The 21,863-nt window shown below is 37.4% G+C and overlaps 3 protein-coding genes across 4 annotated transcripts; 2 read left to right on the forward strand and 1 right to left on the reverse strand.

Moving 5' to 3' along the window:
• The first annotated feature begins 407 nt into the window (after positions 1-407).
• Positions 408-12,408, forward strand: LOC116022366 (acetyl-CoA carboxylase 1-like). Of its 2 annotated transcripts, none has more exons than XM_031263060.1 (32): positions 408-644; positions 1,194-1,578; positions 1,947-2,153; positions 2,238-2,399; positions 2,613-2,705; positions 2,806-2,901; positions 3,077-3,250; positions 3,345-3,438; positions 3,548-3,735; positions 3,825-3,875; positions 3,957-3,996; positions 4,222-4,346; positions 4,536-4,652; positions 4,772-4,846; positions 4,934-4,990; positions 5,145-5,249; positions 5,358-5,444; positions 5,558-5,749; positions 5,935-6,123; positions 6,321-6,431; positions 6,524-6,610; positions 6,696-6,872; positions 7,049-7,126; positions 7,213-7,335; positions 7,452-7,721; positions 7,803-8,146; positions 8,243-8,480; positions 8,607-8,959; positions 9,055-9,268; positions 9,444-9,620; positions 9,718-11,868; positions 11,980-12,408. In XM_031263060.1, exons 2-32 carry the CDS (start codon positions 1,204-1,206, stop codon positions 12,034-12,036), a joined length of 6,807 nt encoding a protein of 2,268 aa, XP_031118920.1. In that variant the 5' UTR covers positions 408-644; positions 1,194-1,203; the 3' UTR covers positions 12,037-12,408. The 2 variants fall into 2 exon arrangements, with proteins under 2 accessions (XP_031118920.1, XP_031118921.1); XM_031263061.1 differs by lacking the exon at positions 408-644 and adding an exon at positions 782-800.
• Positions 12,409-14,764: 2,356 nt separating this feature from the next.
• Positions 14,765-16,710, reverse strand: LOC116022878 (heavy metal-associated isoprenylated plant protein 24). The gene is made up of 2 exons (XM_031263766.1): positions 16,239-16,710; positions 14,765-15,249 (listed from the first exon to the last, which is right to left on the reverse strand). The coding sequence occupies exons 1-2, from the start codon at positions 16,396-16,398 to the stop codon at positions 14,954-14,956; spliced, it is 456 nt and encodes a 151-aa protein (XP_031119626.1). The 5' UTR covers positions 16,399-16,710; the 3' UTR covers positions 14,765-14,953.
• Positions 16,711-18,856: 2,146 nt separating this feature from the next.
• On the forward strand, positions 18,857-20,273 carry LOC116023788. Its single transcript, XM_031264803.1, has 3 exons — positions 18,857-19,209; positions 19,505-19,618; positions 19,764-20,273. The coding sequence occupies exons 1-3, from the start codon at positions 18,886-18,888 to the stop codon at positions 19,821-19,823; spliced, it is 498 nt and encodes a 165-aa protein (XP_031120663.1). The 5' UTR covers positions 18,857-18,885; the 3' UTR covers positions 19,824-20,273.
• The last annotated feature ends 1,590 nt before the right edge of the window (positions 20,274-21,863 follow it).

Here is a 21,863-nt window from a genome sequence, read left to right on the forward strand (position 1 = left end):
GTTTACACGTAAATAAATATTCACTAATTCATCTTCCCAGTAAGATAAATTCACATTCTTATCATATACTCATTGTTATCACAACCTTTTTACTCGATTCAACACTTTCCCTCAATATTATCGCTATTTATCACTGATATTTCATATTTATATATTTTTAAAATGTAACAATTGAATTGCAAATAATTTCATAACTTATAAATTAGTGGGGGATATGGGTATTATATAAAAAAATGTAATATAAATTTCTAAAAATAATGTTTTTTAAGGAAAAAATAAATTTTATTATTGCAGAAAAATTAATTTCTTATATTATCACAAAAAATAATAATAAAAATGATAGGGGCAGATACCACGTGGTTACTTAACTCTCATTTAAAGCCGCACCTTTAATATTAAAGACTCTCTTCATTTCTCCAACCAAACCAGAACTAACTTCTTCAACGCTACGCCCATTCGCAAAAAAATTCAGTCTAGCCCGTGAGTCAACTGGCAAAAAGATTTGAGCTTTTGCACCTTCACATTCTCTTCTATTATTCCCTTTTCGATTCTTGGATCCGAATGCTTCACAGCTGACGGGCTCTTGTGTACACTCAGCGAGGAAAGATTGGAGCTTTTTGGCCTCTTCGGTGACTGACTCATTGGTACAATTCCCCACACCTCCCAATTTCGGCTTTTCATTGCTTTTCTCAATTTGGGTATTTTTGCTTTGCTTGTTTAAGTTGAATTTGATGAGGAACTTTGTTGGGTGTGATTGTTGAGTTGCTTGGATTTTCTGGTTCCGTGTTCATCTGAACCAAGTAAGTGTACTGGTTGGGAGTTCCTGATTGGCTTGCTTTGTATCGTTGACAAATTTGGACTTCACTTTAGTTACATCTGATTCTCTTGCTGTGAACTATGTAAATGGAGTGTGGTGATTAGGAGGAGTAATAATTGTGCTTCTTTTTCCAGTACTTAGCATTTTTGGTTGATCATCCAATTTATGAAATTCGTTTGTTTCCTTTATTGTTAGCTTTTGGAATCTTGCAATAATCTAGTGATGTGTATTCATGGTCTGTTTTATATGACTGCTTTGTAGATTTTTAAGACAGGCAAAGATCTTGTTCTAGATTGAGAAACTGCATAAAGTTTTGGTGAACTTATCTGCAGCTAGCTCATTTGGCAATGAATACATGATTTTTTTTGGGTTTCAGGCAGTGCAATATGTCAGAAGCTCAGAGGAGGCCAACAATGATTGGTGTGAGGAACAATAATGGGTACACCAATGGAGCATTTCCGTTGAGGTCTCCAAACATAAAATCTGAAGTAGATAAGTTCTGTCATTCACTTGGGGGGAAGCGGCCAATCCATAGTATATTAATTGCAAACAATGGGATGGCAGCTGTGAAGTTTATTCGTAGTGTTAGGACATGGGCTTATGAAACGTTTGGTTCAGAGAAGGCAATATTGTTAGTGGGAATGGCTACACCAGAAGATATGAGAATAAATGCAGAGCATATTCGAATAGCTGATCAGTTTGTAGAGGTTCCTGGGGGGACAAACAACAACAACTATGCTAATGTGCAGCTCATTGTTGAGGTTTGTGAATACTTCTTTCCTATTAATTTACTATTGTTTTTTTTTAGTTAGTTCATTCTGTAGCTGGTACTTCGATTAGGGCTATTTAGGCCTAGTAACTCAAAAAATAAAATGCTTATTGATTTGTTCCTCTACATGTGTGTGTGGGGCTCTGTTGGGATCAATGCCCTTGTCTCCAATAGTTAATGGAGGCATTATAAGTTGTAAGGATCTAGCTGTATGTATTTATGGGTTGTCAGTAGAGATAAATGGTTTAGCCAGTCTTGCACTATAGTTCGTGTAACTAATACTACTCCTTAGAAGTCTGAAAATTGATTTTTAAAAAATGGAAATCTATGTTTTTATTCTATTTTTCTCTGGTTGTGCAGATGGCAGAGATAACACATGTTGATGCTGTTTGGCCTGGATGGGGCCATGCATCAGAAAACCCAGAATTACCGGATGCATTGAATGCTAAGGGAATTATATTCCTTGGGCCACCTGCCACATCAATGGCAGCATTAGGTGACAAGATTGGTTCGTCATTGATTGCTCAAGCAGCAGATGTTCCCACCCTTCCATGGAGTGGCTCCCATGTAAAGTCTCTTTGGTAACAATTTATGAACTTTTGCATGCACCAAAGTGATTTTGGATCTTATGTACTTCATTCAATCTTGTAGGTTAAAATTCCACCAGAAAGTTGTTTGGTCTCTATCCCTGAAGAAATATATAATAAGGCATGTGTTTATACTACTGAAGAAGCAATTGCTAGTTGTCAAGTTGTTGGTTATCCTGCAATGATCAAGGCATCTTGGGGTGGTGGTGGTAAAGGCATCAGAAAGGTTTGTTTCTTAGTAAAGATTGTCTTTGCACTTGGCTCATGTGCTTGACATTTGTCTCTTACCAGTAAATCATTTCATGTGACTCATTGATTGTAGATGTGTTCCTTAGATTTGCAATTCTTTTGTGAGATAAGTGCATTGCCTATTTAAGAGCTTGTGTATGCTGTATTCCTACTGAACTACAAAATTCCTGTTGTTACTTGCACATTATAGGTTCATAATGATGATGAAGTTAGAGCTTTGTTCAAGCAAGTTCAGGGTGAGGTTCCTGGCTCTCCGATATTCATAATGAAGGTTGCTTCCCAGGTTAGGTTATCTCCTTTCTTCTTCTTATTATTTTTTTCCATTGGAATGCTGAGGTTGAATCACAATCATGTACTAAGGTACAGATTTTTTGTATTAACAGAGTCGACATCTAGAGGTGCAGTTGCTTTGTGATCAGTATGGTAATGTTGCTGCTTTGCATAGTCGTGATTGTAGTGTCCAAAGGCGACACCAAAAGGTTGGCTTGCCTCTTGCTTGAAGTTATTCTATTTTTCCTATAGGATTAGGGATCTACCATATTTCACTTCTCTCTAAAAGTTTGATATATCAAGTATTGGTTTTATATGATGACCTGATAAGTAGAAACCTATGGAACATTATCGTTGACACACTGATGTTTTCTTGTAAATTAGATTATTGAGGAGGGGCCAATAACTGTGGCTCCTATAGAGACCGTGAAACAACTTGAGCAGGCTGCTAGAAGATTAGCAAAATGTGTCAGTTATGTTGGAGCTGCGACTGTTGAATATCTCTTTAGCATGGAAACTGGGGAGTATTATTTCTTGGAACTCAACCCGCGGTTACAGGTGCGTGAATACCAGTCCCTGACTGAGTTAACCTTTGAAAGTTACATAAGATTTTTGTAAACAATCTTTTTTTTTTTTTTTTGTGGTGATTTAGGTGGAGCACCCTGTAACAGAATGGATAGCAGAAATTAACCTTCCAGCAGCCCAAGTTGCTGTCGGAATGGGCATTCCTCTGTGGCAGATTCCAGGTTTCATGCAAGAACATGCCACTATTTGAAATTTCTCATTAATGTGATGGTTCCTCTTTATTATTGTTTCCTTATTTTGTGGTTGGAATCATTTTCTGCATTACCTTAGAAATCAGACGGTTCTATGGAATGGAGCATGGTGGTGGATATGATGCTTGGAGGAGAACATCACTTGTTGCTACTCCATTTGATTTTGACAAGGCAGAGTCTACAAGACCAAAAGGTCATTGTGTGGCTGTCCGTGTAACAAGTGAGGATCCTGATGATGGTTTTAAGCCTACTAGTGGCAAAGTGCAGGTTGAGCTGCTTTTGGTTTTGATCACTTTGGTTGATTTAATGTTTATTATGAACATGACCATGACCATGGTTTGAATTATTTTATACAGGAGCTAAGTTTTAAAAGCAAACCAAATGTATGGGCATATTTTTCTGTCAAGGTAAATGATTATAAATTAACATTTATATGAAATATTCATGTCTCATGTTTGATGTTGATTAAACAATTGTGTTGACTGCAGTCTGGTGGGGGCATTCATGAATTTTCAGATTCTCAGTTTGGTAAGTTGAAGTAATCCTTTTGAAATCTATATTTCTCAGCATACTTTATTTGAAAACTTGTAGCTGCAAATTGTTTTTATCTTATCTAGATGACTTCATGACTGACTTAAACTGTTGGAATCAATGCATTGTTCATGCTTTCTTACTGTTTGTGTCCCTGAATGAGTTGGATACTTTATATGCGGTTATAATTTTGACCTTACGGATTTCTAAATGTTACATCAGGGCATGTTTTTGCTTTTGGTGAATCCAGAGCCCTGGCCATTGCCAACATGGTACTTGGCCTCAAGGAAATTCAGATACGAGGAGAGATTCACACAAATGTAGATTACACAATTGATCTACTGCATGTAAGTGTATTGGTCGTAAAAATTTATTGCATGCTCCACTTAAATACAAATTTTGTTAGAAGTTATATAGTTTAACGTGCCTTTGGTTTGGTACATTGTAAATATTCATAACATGTATAGTAGGTTGGTGAAATTATTACCATCAAGGCTGGTAAAGTGTTTTAACATTTATAAATAATATTTCTGCAGGCCTCAGATTATAGAGAGAACAAAATACACACAGGTTGGTTGGACAGTAGAATTGCAATGAGGGTTAGAGCTGAGAGACCTCCTTGGTATCTTTCTGTGGTTGGAGGAGCTCTATATGTGAGTTTACAGCTTTTAGAAAACTTGAGTTTTGAAATATTTTAATTATAACCAAAATATTTTTAGCTCCAACTTTTAATTCCCAAAACCTTCATTTTCCCCTCATTTGTCAATTGCAGAAAGCTTCTGCAAGTAGTGCTGCAATGGTTTCAGAATATGTTGGTTATCTAGAAAAAGGGCAAATTCCTCCCAAGGTACTATTGTTAGAGCACTCTAATTTTAGATTCTAATGGTTCTTTCTTTTTCTCTTTTTCAATTAATGATCAATTATCTCTGTGCAGCATATTTCACTTGTGAACTCTCAAGTTTCACTAAACATTGAAGGGATAAAGTATACAGTAAGTAGCATCTTTCTTTATAGCTTAAATTCATATCATTCCTCCTGGCTGTTGATGGTTGGTTTTTCTTAAATTTTGTTCTCTCTATGTGAAAGAAGTCTGGAAAAAATTGATTTTCTGGTTTGTCTTGGTAATGTTTACTTCTGTTTCTTAGGTTAACATGGTGAGGGGAGGACCTGGAAGCTATAGGTTGAGGTTGAATGACTCAGAGATTGAAGCAGAAATACACACTCTACGTGATGGAGGCTTATTGATGCAGGCAAGCAATCATTTGTCTACAACTTGCTTTCAAACTCTCTTTATTCGGCATGTAAAACCACATTATGTACCATATGAAAATTATAGTTGCTTACATTGGGTTTCACAGTTGGATGGAAACAGTCACATTATTTACGCTGAGGAGGAAGCGGCTGGGACTCGTCTTCTCATTGATGGCAGGACTTGCTTGCTTCAGGTGTCCAGGCTTTTTACTTTCCGTATACATACATACATACATATGTGTGTTGTGTGTGTGATATTTTATGTTATGTTTGCTGAACTCTGATAACTAGTCTTTCTTGGGCCCAGAATGATCATGATCCATCTAAGCTCATAGCAGAGACACCATGCAAACTTCTGAGATATTTGGTTGCAGATGGCAGTCATGTGGATGCCGACACACCTTATGCAGAGGTTGAGGTCATGAAAATGTGCATGCCTCTTCTTTCCCCCGCTTCAGGGGTGATTCATTTCAAGATGTCAGAAGGTCAAGCAATGCAGGTAATACTACTCGCTTATGATGTATGCAATATTTCTTGCCTTTTATATTCGGGTCAACTTTGCCTTCATCTGATGTAGTTGGGCTTGGTCCTAAGCTTCACGGTGATGAGCTCTTGAGCTATCATACTGTTTTTCCTTTTGTGGCAAGTCTGCAAGACTGCAACTAATATAATTTTCATTTATAGGCTGCCGAGCTTATAGCAGCACTTGATCTAGATGATCCTTCGGCTGTAAGAAAAGCAGAACCATTCCATGGGAACTTCCCCATTCTCGGACCTCCAACTGCAATCTCTGATAAAGTTCATCAGAGGTGTGCTGCCAGTATGAATGCAGCTCGGATGATTCTAGCTGGATATGAGCACGCTGTTGATGAAGTAAGTATGTGGCGGATGTTGTCTTCTTGCAAAGGTTTTGTTAAATGCTTGATTAGGATCGATAAAAAGCCCTATCTTCATTAAGAATTTCTCTTGGAACCTCAGTATTCAGTTTACGTGTAATTGATCATTTTCTTTTAAAAAAATAATAAATATTTTATCTGGAAAAAGAATATAAAAACGATTTTGGTGTCCAGGTGGTACAGAGCTTGCTAAGTTGTTTGGACAGTCCTGAACTACCCTTCCTTCAGTGGCAAGAGTGCTTGGCTGTTCTGGCAACACGACTTCCCAAAGATCTCAGATCTGAGGTAAATGCCCATGCTCTGATGTTTTTAGGTTGTTTTCTGAAATTGTGTTTTCAGTTTTATGGTTGAAATTTGATTTGGCCTTTCCTCAACAGTTGGAAGCAAAATACAAGGAATATGAAGGGATCTTGAACTTTCAAAACATTGATTTCCCAGCCAAAAATTTGCGGGGTGTTCTTGAGGTTAATTTAGTCTGGGATTTCTCATTGCCTTGTCCTTTTCTTTTTTAGTGTTTGTTTCTTAGTTCTAAATTCCTTCTTGCTCCAGGCACACCTGAGTTCCTGCCCCGAAAAAGAAAAAGGAGCTCAAGAAAGACTAGTTGAACCGCTAATGAGTCTCGTGAAGTCTTATGAAGGGGGAAGAGAGAGCCATGCCCGTGTTATTGTGCAGTCCCTTTTCCAAGAATACCTTTCTGTCGAAGAATTGTTTAGTGACAACATCCAGGTTAGTGATCTTATGCACAAGAGATTTGTGAAAATATTATCCAAGTTGGTTAATTGCTGCTTAGCAAGCTTGGATCCCACTTATATTTGGGCAAGGAAATGTTACTAATGTAGATTTAACAATCGCACCTCATGATATTTGATAAGTTATGCTCGTTTTTTTCAACCCCTTTTCAGGCTGATGTTATTGAACGCCTGCGACTTGAATATAAAAAAGACCCCCTGAAGGTTGTAGATATCGTATTTTCCCATCAGGTATGAGCGAGTTGTGTGCGATTCATTACTTATTCTTCTTAGCGGTGTTTAGATGAAGTATGTTGCCAATAACCTTAATTTTGCAGGGTGTGAAGCGTAAAAATAAACTGATATTAAGTCTCATGGAGCAACTGGTGTATCCTAGTCCTGCAGCTTACCGGGATAAATTAATCCGTTTCTCTTCTCTCAATCATACAAACTATTCCGAGGTTAGAATTGCATACCTTCCAGAATCACAAATAAAAGCATTAGTTCATCCCGTTCACTTTAGTGATTCGCTTGCATCATAAACTACTCTGTGGTTAACTCTCGCTGTGCTTTACAGTTGGCTCTCAAGGCAAGTCAGCTTCTTGAACAAACGAAACTGAGTGAACTGCGTTCCAGCATTGCAAGAAGTCTTTCCGAGTTAGAAATGTTCACTGAAGAAGGAGAACATATGGACACTCCTAAGAGGAAAAGTGCCATAAATGAAAGAATGGAAGCTCTAGTGAGTGCTCCTTTGGCAGTCGAAGATGCACTTGTCGGTCTTTTTGATCACAGCGATCACACCCTTCAGAGAAGGGTTGTGGAGACGTATGTTCGCAGACTGTACCAGGTATTTGTATTTGAAGTTCTTTCAACAACGGACTAAGATTTTTCTTCGTTCGTTATTAACGTTTCTACTTTGTATTATCAGCCCTACCTCGTCAAGGGGAGTGTTAGGATGCAGTGGGACAGATCGGGTGGACTGATAGCTTCTTGGGAGTTCTTGGAAGAGCACGTGGAGAGGAAAAACGGATCTGAAGGTCGAACGGTGAATAAACCTTTGGTAGAGAAGCATAGCGAGAAAAAATGGGGAGCCATGGTCATCATCAAATCTCTCCAAATCTTGCCGAAAGTGCTAACAGCTGCACTGAAGGAGACAATGAACAACATGCAGACTACGGTTTCCGATGGATCCGTGCAGACTGAGGGTCACGGTAACATGATACACATTGCGTTGGCAGGCATCAACAATCAAATGAGTACACTTCAGGACAGGTATTGCACATATGCACCTTGGATTGGATTAACTACGGCAAAGTCTTTATTGTGACTTTTTTACTTACCATTTTGTATTATTTGTACGCACTGCAGTGGTGATGAGGATCAGGCTCAAGAGAGAGTCGACAAGTTAGCAAAAATATTGAAAGAGAGAGATATAAGCTCCAGCCTTAAAAATGCAGGGGTAGCGGTGATCAGCTGTATCATACAAAGGGATGAGGGACGAGGCCCTATGAGGCACTCCTTTCATTGGTCGGAAGAGAAGCGATATTACCAGGAGGAGCCTCTATTACGTCACCTTGAGCCTCCTCTATCAATTTACCTTGAATTGGTGAGTTCAATGTTCAACTCATGTTCCCCCCCCCCACACACACCACCCCACCCCACCCAGAAAAAAAAAAAAAAAAAAAATCACCATGTGACTGATTTTTCGGTTCATCACTTCATTCCAACCCAGGATAAGCTCAATGGCTATGACAAAATTAAGTACGCACCATCAAGGGACCGTCAGTGGCACCTGTACACTGTTGTAGACAAGCCTCGGCCAATCCAGAGGATGTTTCTCAGAACACTCGTGAGACAACCCATGTCAGATGAAGGTTTACCAGTGTTTCAAGGGCTAGATCGTCAAAAAACTCATGCCCCATTTTCATTGTCTTTTACTTCAAGGAGCATTTTGAGATCTTTAACATCTGCACTTGAGGAGCTTGAGCTTAATGTCCATAATTCAACCGTCAAATCTGACCATGTGAATATGTACCTCTATATTTTAAGGGAGCAACAAATAGAGGATCTGTTGCCCTATAACAAGTAGGAATTCTACTTCTTTTGTCAAATAGTTACTCTTCGTTGTATATGTATCTCATTAACTTTCTTTTTTACTTTTTTTTTAAATATATTTCCAGGCGAGTAGATGTATATAATGGTAATGAAGAAGCAGTTGTAGACCAAATTTTAGATGAAATGGCACGTGAAATCAATGCATCTGTTGGTGTAAAAATGCACCGTTTAGGTGTTTTTGAGTGGGAAGTGAAGCTTTGGGTATCATCCACCGGAGATGCCAATGGTGCTTGGAGAGTTGTGGTTGAAAACGTGACAGGCCACACGTGCATTGTGAATGTAAGTGGAATTACATACAACATTCAAATCACTATATGTTTATATTTGGAGCAAGATCCTTACTAATCAGATAGATAAAATTTGGGGAATGTGGATGGTGAACCATTCACCTTAATATGACCTTTAGTAAACATTTCATACAACGCTATTTAGCTAATATATTTATTACACTCAGATCTACCGTGAGGTGGAAGATACAAACAAACACAGAGTAGTCTATCACTCCACGAGTGGGGTGGGTCCTCTGCATGGTGTGCCAGTTACTGCATATTATCAACCTCTGGGAGTTCTTGATCAGAAACGACTCTTGGCCCGTAAAAGCAGCACAACCTACTGCTATGATTTTCCCCTGGTAAATCCTGACAAATTTAGAGATACAAGTAAAACAAAGATAGATTTTTTTTTTTTTTTTCGTGTATTATTAATGTGAAATCAAATCATCCTTACAGGCTTTTGAAGTAGCATTGCAGAAGTCTTGGGCTACTGAATTTCCTAGAATTAACAAGCCTAAAGAAAACCTCATTAAAGTCACCGAGTTGACTTTTTCGGACCAAAAAGGTAGCTGGGGTACTCCTCTTATTCCCGTGGAACGCAAGCCTGCGCTCAATGATGTTGGTATGGTGGCTTGGATTATGGAAATGTCTACACCCGAGTTCCCTTCTGGAAGGAAAATTATCATTGTTGCGAATGATGTCACCTTCAGAAATGGATCTTTCGGTCCGAGAGAAGATGCGTTTTTCCAAGCGGTGACTGATCTAGCCTGCACTCAGAAACTGCCCCTTATTTATTTGGCAGCCAATGCAGGAGCTCGCATTGGTGCTGCCGAGGAAGTAAAATCTTGCTTTAAAGTTGGATGGTCTGATGAATCTAATCCCGAACGTGGTATGCAGTATTTATACTTGACTCCTGAGGATCACGCACGCATTGGGTCATCTGTCATAGCACGTGAACTAAAGTTGTCTAGTGGAGAGACTCGATGGGTGATTGATACTATTATAGGAAAAGAGGATGGTTTGGGCGTTGAGAATTTAAGTGGTAGTGGGGCCATTGCCAGTGCATATTCAAGGGCCTACCATGAAACATTTACGCTAACATATGTAACTGGGAGAACTGTTGGCATAGGTGCCTATCTTGCTCGGCTTGGTATGCGATGTATACAGAGGCTGGATCAACCGATTATTCTTACTGGTTTCTCTGCACTGAATAAGCTCTTGGGTCGGGAAGTTTACAGCTCCCACATGCAACTTGGCGGGCCTAAAATTATGGCAACCAATGGAGTTGTTCATCTGACAGTCTCCGATGACCTTGAAGGCATCTCGGCAATTTTGAACTGGTTAAGCTTTGTTCCGCCATATTCTGGAGGTCCGCTTCCCATTTCTACTGCTATGGACCCTCCCGAGAGACTCATTGAGTATTTTCCCGAGACCACATGTGACCCTCGAGCTGCTATCTGTGGTGTCAAGGATGCAAGCGGAAAGTGGCTGGGAGGCATGTTTGACAAGGATAGCTTCGTTGAGGCATTGGAAGGCTGGGCAAGAACCGTTGTGACTGGGCGGGCAAAGCTTGGAGGAATACCTGTGGGAATAGTCGCTGTCGAAACCCAAACGATGATGCAAGTGATACCTGCAGATCCCGGGCAGCCCGACTCTCATGAGCGGGTTGTTCCCCAGGCAGGGCAAGTATGGTTTCCCGACTCTGCAACTAAAACTGCTCAAGCATTGATGGACTTCAATAGAGAAGAGCTCCCACTTTTTATCCTTGCCAACTGGAGGGGATTTTCCGGGGGACAAAGGGATCTCTTTGAGGGTATCCTTCAAGCCGGTTCAACCATCGTTGAGAACCTTAGAACATACAAGCAACCCGTTTTTGTATACATCCCTATGATGGGTGAGCTTCGTGGCGGGGCATGGGTTGTTGTAGATAGTAAAATTAATTCAGACCACATTGAAATGTATGCAGAAAGAACGGCTAAAGGAAATGTTCTCGAGCCTGAAGGTATGATTGAAATCAAGTTCCGAACAAAAGAACTGCTGGAGTGCATGGGTAGACTCGACCCCGAACTTATTAAATTGAGAGGAAAGCTTCAGGAAGCAAAGACCACCGGGATCCACGAAACTGTTGATTCTGTACAACAGCAGATAAAAGCCCGTGAAAAACAACTTCTGCCGATATACACTCAGATTGCCACCAAGTTTGCCGAATTGCATGATACATCACTAAGAATGGCTGCAAAAGGAGTGATCAAAGAAGTTGTAGATTGGGAAAATTCTCGTTTTTTCTTTTACAAAAGATTGCTCCGAAGAGTTGAGGAAGAGTCCTTGATCAAGACTGTGAAGGATGCGGCTGGTGACCAGCTTTCTGACAAATCCGCTATCGAGATGGTAAAGACGTGGTTTTTAGATGCTAAAACCGCACAGGGCAAAGAAAACGCTTGGACAGACGACAAAGCCTTCTATCTTTGGAAGCGTGATCGTAGTAACTACGAAGACAAGTTGCAGGAATTGCGTGTGCAAAAGGTCTTGGTTCAATTATCAAAGATTGGCGATTCAGCGTTAGATGTGCGTGCTTTACCTCAAGGTCTCGTTGCACTTCTTCAGAAGGTAAGCTGCCCGATTGTGTTATACTACCATTTTTATTCTATTCCGTCTTTCCCCATTCGTTTTGGATTTTGGTAAGGGGACTTACATAGTTACATTTCGATTTCACTGCAGTTAGAGCCATCAACCAGAGAGCAATTGATCATTGAACTACAAAAGGTCCTCAATTGATCAACCAACTTGCATAATCCCCTGAATATGCACGTTCAATGAAGATTTTCAATGATCTACATATGCAACACCCGCGACATTACTTGCCTTTATATCAAGACAAGCACAATTTGCACTTTAGGAGCTTTAAAAGATCGACAGATCATTGAATCGTTGGTTTTGTTTGTGAATGTATATATTTATAGTCCGAGAGAATAGGATGTAGTCTCCGATTGTTTGAGAAGAAAGCAGGGCCCATTTCGTAAGCGTCCTATCTGCTAAATAAGTCTTTATGTAAATCTCATTTATTTTTTTTCTGTTGTAACAAATGATAAGTAGAAAATACAACATGAGGTTTCTGTGTTAATGTTATCCATGCCTGTTTCTATTTGATCTTTAGAATCTCGACTAAGCAGTGACTTGTATCGACTTTCTCGCTGTCTTAAATTTTCGTTTTGCAGGGCTTTGAGTCAAGTTTATCCCGGAGCTGTCATCTTCGGTTGAAGAGGCAACACAAAAAGTATAAGATTGTTGCGAGTGTTTGTAAAGGTCAGTTCGAATACTCTGTCTTCTTGCTTGCCCGTTTACTTTTGGACTTGTGTATTGAGAAGATTGTCTGTGAAACGTATAATGTTTAGGAAAATGCTACATGAACCTCATATGATGAACGATATTTGGATCACCAGTGTTATGGAATATATATTTAATATATGGAATCTCTATAGATTAAGCAGTCTTAGGGATTTAGGTAAGTAAGCATATGGAAACTTGTTTCCTATTCCTAGTCTTCTAGCACCTATTTATAAGTTTATATGACAATATATTCAGAAACCCTCTCTTTACTTTCGTAACAAACAGAAAGGTTATGTTTGAGTTTTTTTAGATCTTTCTATTGCATGTAAAATCACATACATGTTATCATATCAGCAACCTTATTTTCTTGACCTTATGCCTCTCCTTCCCTCTCTTCTGCTTCTGTTCTTCGTGCTTCTTCTTCTTTGTCTCGTTCTTTCTCATTTCTTCCTCAGCACGTTTCTTCTTCTCGGTTTCTTCCCTCTTTCGTTTCTCTTTTTCTTTCGCTTTCTTCTCCTCTTCCCTTCTCATGTCCTCCCGAGCTCGTTTCTTCTCTCTCTTTCTCTTCTCTGCTTCTTCCCGCTTTCTCTTCTCTTTTTCTTTCGCCTTCTTCTTCTCATCGTCTTTCCTTCTCTTCTTTATCTCCTTAAGCTCTTCCTTTGCCATTGCCTTCTTGACATTGAAGCACATTTTGTTATATGAATCTGCAAAGTTTTGATGATGAATGTGTGGGTTAAGTGTCTGCATAAATTATATGTTTCAAATGAATGCCATTGTTGAATGAGTTTTGGATGATTGTGGTTGGAAATTTCTGCCGTCCGACGCCTAGTTTTGATCGGCAAATTGCCTTTTTAACTTTTTAATGTTGTTTATGTTTCTTGTTATCAGTCAGTTTAGACTTTTAGAGTGGTTCTTGACTTCATGATGATCTTGCAAATATTACTTAACAGTAGTCCCCAAATTTTCTTTATTTCTTTTTCGGTTACTAGGAAACCGTAATAATTACCTGAGAGTGACTTGCAAACCACATTGTTTGACAGGGAGGATGTTGGCATTTCTCTTCATTTTTTTTTTCTGAGGTGACGAGAGAAATCCACATCTATTACTCGAAGGTATGCACTACTAGGTAAATCCCACATTGTGATTCTAACTGGCAAATGATTACAGCTTAAATTGTCCATAGTAAATCAACTTATACTAAGAAGGCTGGAAATAAAGATAATAGAGTGAATCTTCAATTTTTACGAGATAAAAAAAATAAAAATAAAAAGCCTAATTTTCAACATTTTATCGCTATCCATCATCCTATATAGAGATAATAGTTTTTTTTTCTGCACAAAAAATAGAGATAATAGTCATAATACGTCTGTACGTGTCCAAAATTCGTAATTAAAAAAATTTATTACTATTAAAAAAAAAGAGTCATTTTCTTGTTGCCGTGGAAGAATGTAAATGGACTCCTAGCTAATGTCAGCAATAAAATAAAATGTCAGCTACCTTATCTGTACACCGACTAGTAGCATACTAGCATCATAATAAGATACCGGCTCTCCCGAAATTGTTGTCAAGTAGGTGAAATATAATTTTTATGTTTAAATATTATGAATTTGATATTTGTCAATATTTTACTCTCAGTCACTTACACCCTCATTCTATTATACAAAAACGGAATTTATTGTTCACGCTATTTCGTAACACAAATGAATAAAACAAAAAAACAAAAAAAAAAAACAAAAAAACCCTTCTTTTGTTGACAAGGAAAATCTGGTCATAATCACTATCCGAGAGTGTGTAGGTTCTGTATATATAAACCTCAATCTTATGTAAACGGAGCACGATTTAGTGACCTTAGCTTGCTTGACTATCACCTCGTGGAAACCATATTTCGTCAATATTGAAATTGTACGATTATGTATATTTATAGAGAAAATGTTTCGTCAAGAGAGAGAGAAACGAATGTTTGTGTTTACTAATAAATTAATGTTTTCACACCACTCCTATACACATTGTGGTCCACGTATTTTGGAGTTTGATCCCCACCAAGGGGTCAAGATTCAACTACTTTTTTGCCAATGTTATTGATTGTCACCCGACCTCAGTTCTTTTTAACTTATTGTGCCCTTTTTCTCTAAAAGAAAGTGTTGTATATCAATTAAAAACATATAAAAGACCGTAATTATTCGAGGCAAAGAACGTACGCTTCACTACCATTACTAAATATTATACATATTATATATTTTCATATATATGACCTTATAAAACAATAGATCAAAATCCAAATTCAAACCCCCTACAATACAATACAAAATCCCTAAAACTTTGGCTTTACATATATGAATTGAGACCTAGAGAGGTGGGTGGGTGGCTACATGATGGAACATGCATTTGGATTTTCATCACTGAACATAAGAGTGAACTGTTCCTCCATTGGATTCAAATTGGCAATGGCTGGATCATTGGTGGCCCTCACAAAATTAGGGGGTGCCTTTTTGTCATAAACCCCAGCCACATATGGATGGGCCACCATTGCATAGGGCACATAGGGCCATGGCTCACACTTCTTCCCTGTTGATTTTGCTGCCTTCATCACTTTCTTTGCATCTACAAACCCTGTCACTGTTGCCTTCTGCTGCTTCAAGTCCACATCCACTGACTTTGCACCTGCATGCATGCCCAAACCCTAGCCAATTAATTAAAGCAATAATGCATACATACATGCCAAATCTAGCTAGTCAATTCAACATGGTTATAGGTATAGATAGCCAACACTTATTGTATGATTGGCAGGGCTAGCTAGAAATTTTGTGTTTTTTTGACCACCCAATAGTAAAGTGGTAAAAATAATAATAAGGTTTTCTGGTTGGGAACTGTTATTTTGACCAGTTTTACAATCACTTTTGTTTTTATTATACGTTGAAAGTGGTTGAAAATTCTTACCATGGTTATATTGATCAATGGTTGAAAATTTAGGTTTTTTCTTCTAGTTTTCCACTATCAAAATCCTTTTTAAAAAAATCATGATTTCTAGAAAATTTTCAACAACCATTGCAAATAAGTTTCTACATACCGGATCCGGCCAACATAAACAACATTAGGAATTTCTGACCCCTTTAATCAATGGCCACAAATTTTTATTTTTTTTTGGTGACAAGAAAAACCCTCGATCACTATTCGAAATTAAAGTATGTCTTTGATAAACTAACTTTACCTTATGACTCTAGTCAGCCTTATGATCCTAGTCAGGAATGATAAGAAGGTAGATAGCTAACTGACTCAAAATTAAGAAAGTCGACAATAGATCACCCTCACTAAGAGTCGAACTTGGGTGACCCTTAATTCTAGCCACTTTTTTCCTAGTGAAAAATTTTAAATTTTCATTCAATCTTAAAGGTGACAGTAACGGTGAACGAAAAACATGAGATTTGTATGAGTTGGCATTTAGGTTTCTTATATAAGTTGAGATCAATGATATCAAATTTTAAATTCAACTTTCGGTATCAGTGGTCTATTGATTTTCTTGATTTGAATCCATTATATAAAATCATAATATATATGAAATTCACTCAATGCATACCACAGATAATGGCTACGAGTTTTCTCGTAACCCAAAAAATTAAACCCAAAGTAGCTAAGCTAGCATGCATACATACCTTTGACTCCAGAGAGAACTTTCTTGACTTTACGCACACAACCTTCACAATCCATTCTAATCTTGATGGCCACTGTATTCACCTGCTTCTTCTTCTTCTTGCTTCTCTTGGCACTGCTAAGTAAATCAGACAAGAATTCCAGAGTTCCTGCAACTCCCATCTTGCTTATTATACAGAAACTTGCAGACTTGCAGAAGTGTATGTGTGTGTGTATATATATATATATATATATCTGGTAAGCAAGCTAATAAGTTACTAATTAACACTATACTGAACTTAAAGAAACTTTAAGAAATAAAGAATTGAGGATTATTATGATGGAGTGTGATTATCACAGGAAGGGTTAAGCAGACAAGAAAATTTGGATTATCTGATCTTTGTGAGTGGGATTGCAAGAAAAGGACTATACTAATGTGGTGTTTTGGTTGTGTTGGTGTGTTGATTGATGAATGAGTTGTAGGTGGTGGGCTTGTATTTGGTTAGTACTTGTATGTATGCATTGATTGAGAGAGGATATTAAATATAGTGGTTCAGAAAAAGCAATTATTTATGGGGTGGGGCTCATCTAGAAATTTGAAGAAAATTCAATTCTTCACCTCAGCTCATATGCTTTAAAACTTGTGGGAGTCTTGCTTGCCCTCCTTAAAAGGGCATAATATATTTCTTCTAAATTAGACCATGATGTGTGTAATGTGTAGACCCCAACTATAGAAGAAACCATTAAACTCGTACTATACTCAAGTATAGGCCCTAATAGGAGAGTCAATAACGCCGATCTCATGACCTCTCACATAGGAGAGTTACTACATGTCATCTGAGCACAAGGTGCTCGACACAAAAATTAGCATTTATTATGTTGAGTTGACACCTAAGTTTTAACTTAAAGTCCAGTATTGTATCCAAGCAAGAGTGTGAACTCCGCTCCTATGTAAAAACATGCAAACCACACATGAGAGATAAATATCATTGGGAATAGAGACTTTATGTAACATGCTTGACCATAAAGGCATTAGCAATAAAATATCTATGAGTTCATGACATTTTAGTGTGAGTTTATTATTAAACTTTATGTGTGTTATAATGCTGGTAGGGTATTAGTATTATTATAGGATTTGAAAAACGTCATTTGATTTTTTATTTTTTTTATTCTTTGAGTTTGAAAGTTTATTAGATATTTTCAAAAAAAAAAAATTATTAGAAAAATAATTATTATATGAAATTGTAAGTTGTATGATGAATAAATTGTAAGAAAATATGAACGTTCAATTTTTAGTCACATTGAATTTTTGAACTATGTATGATTACTTATTAAATGTATGCAAACCTATATTGGTACATGCATGCATATGCATGATGACCAACACCCTCACACGCATGAGTGGGCTATAGCTAGTGAATTATTCATTGTGTCAAGTAGTATGATTCATTGATGAATAATTGATTTTCCTTTGAACCCATTATAAAATCAAACAAGAAGATGAATAATTCAATATTATTAATAAGTTAGTAAGTTATCATTATATTCTCAATACATTGCATATACCAAAAGTCTGTAGTGTTATCACGAAAGAGATGGTCAATTGAACGAAGCTAACATAATTTTTATATCAGAAAATCACGAATCTGATTCTTATATTATTAGCACCATTTTCGTAGTTGAAGAGTAAAATAATATTCAATCATTATACATTTATAATCAAGCAAAAGACATAATATAATATGGTAAACTTTGTTGTTTGTACATACATAGGAACCTGCCAAGATTTCAAACAAAAGATTGCATGCCTTTGCAAATCGCAATCAAACAGTAGAGAAGACGTACAAACAATTTTTTTCTTTAAATAAACATTTAATTATTTGCTTAATATATGGATGCCACGTTGGAAGAGATCCTTGTGACAAGTGGCATGAAGGGATTTCCAAGGTGGATTTTGTGTCCACGTAGCCTAGTGTGATTAGCCATTGACTTTAATCTTATGAGTTGTGAATTGATAAATGTAGCATGTAGGTATGATTCAGTGACTTAGTAAAATTTGATAATATATAATGACCTATTAGATTTAAAAAAAAAATAAAAATTTAAGACGTATATTGAAAAAAAAAATCAGCAATAATTAAATGATTCAATATTAAGATCAAGAATCCATCAATTCCAAGATCTTCAACATCCATCTCATGGAAGCAATTAAAAAAAACTCATTTAAAATGATATATGTGCTCAATCACACATATTCACTGGGAAGTAAATTTTTATACAAATAAATAGTGAGTTGTCATAATTTATTTTGATTAGACAACTTACACTGTGACTCTAGCTGACAAAGAACTATAATGAAATAAACTCAGATTACTTAAAGTTATGCGAGTGAAATTCATTTATGGTCCTACTGTTATAGGGGCGTTTCCAATTTTAGTCCACCTTACTTATTTTTGTCACATTATGACCACTATTTTTCTAATCGTACCGCTTTTAGTCCTTTGTTAGTTTTGTTGTGTGTTGACCGTCTAATACAGGGACATTTTTGTCTTTCCATGTCATGTTTTTTCACCTTTAAACTTCTCCATTGGCGACAACAAAAAATTAATTCCCAAGCGGATGAGCTTTTGCAGGCCGACAATGGTGAAGACGTCATTGAGGCTGGTGAGGATGTACTGCGACGCCAGCCACCAGATCGCCGGGGGGTCCAGGAGGCGTTCTCCGCCGAGCCTAGTTCTGTCTTTCGGCAACCAGATTTCGGCTACCGATTTCCCCCAATGCCGCTGTCTCACCCCAATAAAGCTTCCCCGACTTCTGGGCTTGCTTCATCGGGACTGGTTTCATGCAGTTTCTGCTTATTCTGAAACACAGGAAAAATATGGGAAGAAGAAGAAGAAGACAGAGCAGCTAAAGCCTCTTCCGGGTGCCTCTATTGTTGATGTTGGAGTTCAATTTGAGTTCGGAGATAGAATCTCTAAAACTTGCGGTGCGAAGGTAGATAAGTCCAAAGCTTACGATTATTTGACCCTCAATCCATTTCCTAACCAACAACTATAGTGTCAATTAGAATTAGAAATCACATAGGGTTGGCTTGTTGGTTTCTCAACAACAAAAATGGTTGGGTGTCTCATGGTTTCTCGTGGGTTATCCCCTTGGCCCCTTCCCCCTCAAGAACAGAGCACCGGTAGGCTCTCTAAGGTATAAAGATCTGGTTTTAAATTTTTTACTGGTGTTGGGTAGTTTCTGATTGCCCTCTTCTTTGTAATCGGACATAATTGTTCAATTGAAGGGTGAACGTCAGATTGGGAGTGCTCTTAATCACTTCTGTAATCCATTGAAGCTGACGGTCCTCGTTCTACAACAGGGAGTTTTGGACTTGCAGGGATTTTACTGCGGTGCGGAGGTGGACTAAAATTGATCCTTGTTCTAAGTCCTCTTACTGGGATTTTTTTAAACAACTAAAATTGATCCTTGTTCTAAGTCCTCTTACTGGGATTTTTTAAAACAATTATTTTACTCAGATTGGAAGTTTTAAACTTGGTGCGTAGGTAGATAAGTCCAAAGCCAGCGGTGCGGATACGCTCTTGGGATTTTACTGGATTTGGTGAAGTTGAAGACGAGGAAGAAGACGAAATGAACAATACAAAGGAGCAGAGAAGTTGAGAGCTCAAGATAAGAGACAAGCGTAGGAAGACCAAAATGACCCTGGAATACACGGCAACTTGACGAAAATATTGACAGTGGACTAAAATTGGAACACGTTAAATAATAGTGGTCGCAATGTGGCAAAAATAAGTAAGGCGGACTAAAATTAGAAACGTTCCTATAACAATAGGACCAAAAATGGATTTCACTCAAGTTATGCTCTAGGTCAAATCTGTCTTGTAACCTTAAAGAATCATAAGTAAATTAACTGACTAGTTTAAATTAAGAAAGTCATTAGGAAGCTCTCACATGGAGTCAGCCTTAAAAACTTATAATTACCAAGCTAATTATCTTGTTAATTCGACTATGCTAAGCTAGTGCTTTTTTTAGTGTCCCATTGTTAAATTAAAAAAAAAAAATATTAAGTCATTTCGTATTTTTAATTTTGAGGAAAGAAAAAAAATCAAAGTTTACATCATTAATTAAATTACGTAACCGACACACCATTTCTAAAAACAATTCATATACTGTAAAAAAAAAAAAAAAGACATTTTGAAAATAAGTAATAATTACGTACTTCAATGTCGGTCCACGTCCAAATGTTTGATAAATGTTCATGCCAAGTGTATTACTAACTGTTTTATATGATGAGTTGTCTTATTTTGTATAACAAATATTTTATAAGTATAAATTGTTATTATATTGTAGAAATCAATCTGAATACAATATAATCTATTACACAATTGACTCCTTCCAACCACCTAAACATCAACAAACCCAAATTAATAAGATTATTACAAATGTTGGTAGATTGTGGCCATGTTGTTAAGTGAGTGCACTATATATTTATTTTCTTATCAATGAAGTAAAATTATTTAATAAAAATCCATATACATATTTGATAAGGATGCAAATCACTTTGAACATTGGTTAAGAATTTTACGGTGATTCAAATTTGGTTTGCTAGTTTTTATATGGCTCGAGTTCGATTTAATTGACTTGAATTAAGTTTGAATTTGACTTGTAACTTCAAAATGCTACTATTAATATTATTTTAAAAGAAAATAAAAATAAGTAAAAATAATTAAAGATAATGACACAAAATTGATTCCAAATTATTATCATAATACTGTAAAACAAAATTTATAGAAAGTATATACATTTGGATGAGAATCCAACTCACAATGACGTCACTTAGATCAACAAAAAGAGAAACAGTTAACTTGAAATATCACAAGCAATAATTATTCAAATCAATGAACATTTTTAGTTTTCGTTATAGACAAAACTTTATTAACTCTTATTAATATAATATAAATAGATTATAGGGTAAATCACCTATTTAGTCTCTCAATTGTTGGCCAATTGTCAATGTAATCCTTTAACTCCATATTCATCAATTTAACCCCTGAAATAAATTAAGTTTCGTCGATTTACTCCTTCTGGTCACATTCCGTCGATCAACCGGTGATGAGCCCATTTAAGCAAGGGCAATTTAGACTTTTCATATGTTCAACCCCCTCTCTCCCTAGCCGGGAACTTGCTTTGTTCTGGACTCATCAATTTGCCCCCATCTAAATCTTACCCTACAGAAAAAAAAGAAAAAGAATCCATTGCTTTCCGCCGCCATTCTCGCGAACTGCTTTAGTTCATAGTCACAGTAACGGACACTCGTGAAGGGAAACTCGACGCCGGGCTGTTTGAATCGATGGATCATGGAGGAGCTGCTGCTGATAAACTCCACGGCAAGGATGTTCAAATCCGCGGTGGCGCGTGGCGCCCACGGCTAGAGAAAATCATAGATAAGCAAATCGGAGCGGAAATCTTCGAGAAGATTCACGAAGCTCAGGCAGGCTTCCTCGACGGCCTCCTTGAGAACCGACATGGGGTGCGGCGGGAGTCCATTGGTTCCTTGAACCTCTTAGCGGCGCTCACGGTGAAGAAATAGAGAGGGAGAGTTTAACATATGAGTTCCTTGAACTTCTAATGGGAGATGGATTGGA

This window comes from Ipomoea triloba, chromosome 6, assembly GCF_003576645.1.
Source record: "Ipomoea triloba cultivar NCNSP0323 chromosome 6, ASM357664v1".
NCBI classification, from domain to species: Eukaryota; Viridiplantae; Streptophyta; class Magnoliopsida; order Solanales; family Convolvulaceae; genus Ipomoea; species Ipomoea triloba.

Excerpts from the sequence above, each read along its gene's own strand:
- LOC116022366 (XM_031263060.1), top strand. The coding sequence starts at position 1,204 with ATGTCAGAAGCTCAGAGGAGGCCAACAATGATTGGTGTGAGGAACAAT. Across the intron at positions 8,960-9,054 it reads GATCTGTTGCCCTATAACAA|GCGAGTAGATGTATATAATG; the intron begins GTAGGAATTCTA and ends ATATATTTCCAG. Across the intron at positions 9,269-9,443 it reads GCCACACGTGCATTGTGAAT|ATCTACCGTGAGGTGGAAGA; the intron begins GTAAGTGGAATT and ends TATTACACTCAG.
- LOC116022878 (XM_031263766.1), bottom strand. The coding sequence starts at position 16,398 with ATGGGAGTTGCAGGAACTCTGGAATTCTTGTCTGATTTACTTAGCAGT. Across the intron at positions 15,250-16,238 it reads AGTTCTCTCTGGAGTCAAAG|GTGCAAAGTCAGTGGATGTG; the intron begins GTATGTATGCAT and ends GCATGCATGCAG.
- LOC116023788 (XM_031264803.1), top strand. The coding sequence starts at position 18,886 with ATGTACTGCGACGCCAGCCACCAGATCGCCGGGGGGTCCAGGAGGCGT. Across the intron at positions 19,210-19,504 it reads CTAAAACTTGCGGTGCGAAG|GGTGAACGTCAGATTGGGAG; the intron begins GTAGATAAGTCC and ends GTTCAATTGAAG. Across the intron at positions 19,619-19,763 it reads GATTTTACTGCGGTGCGGAG|GTAGATAAGTCCAAAGCCAG; the intron begins GTGGACTAAAAT and ends CTTGGTGCGTAG.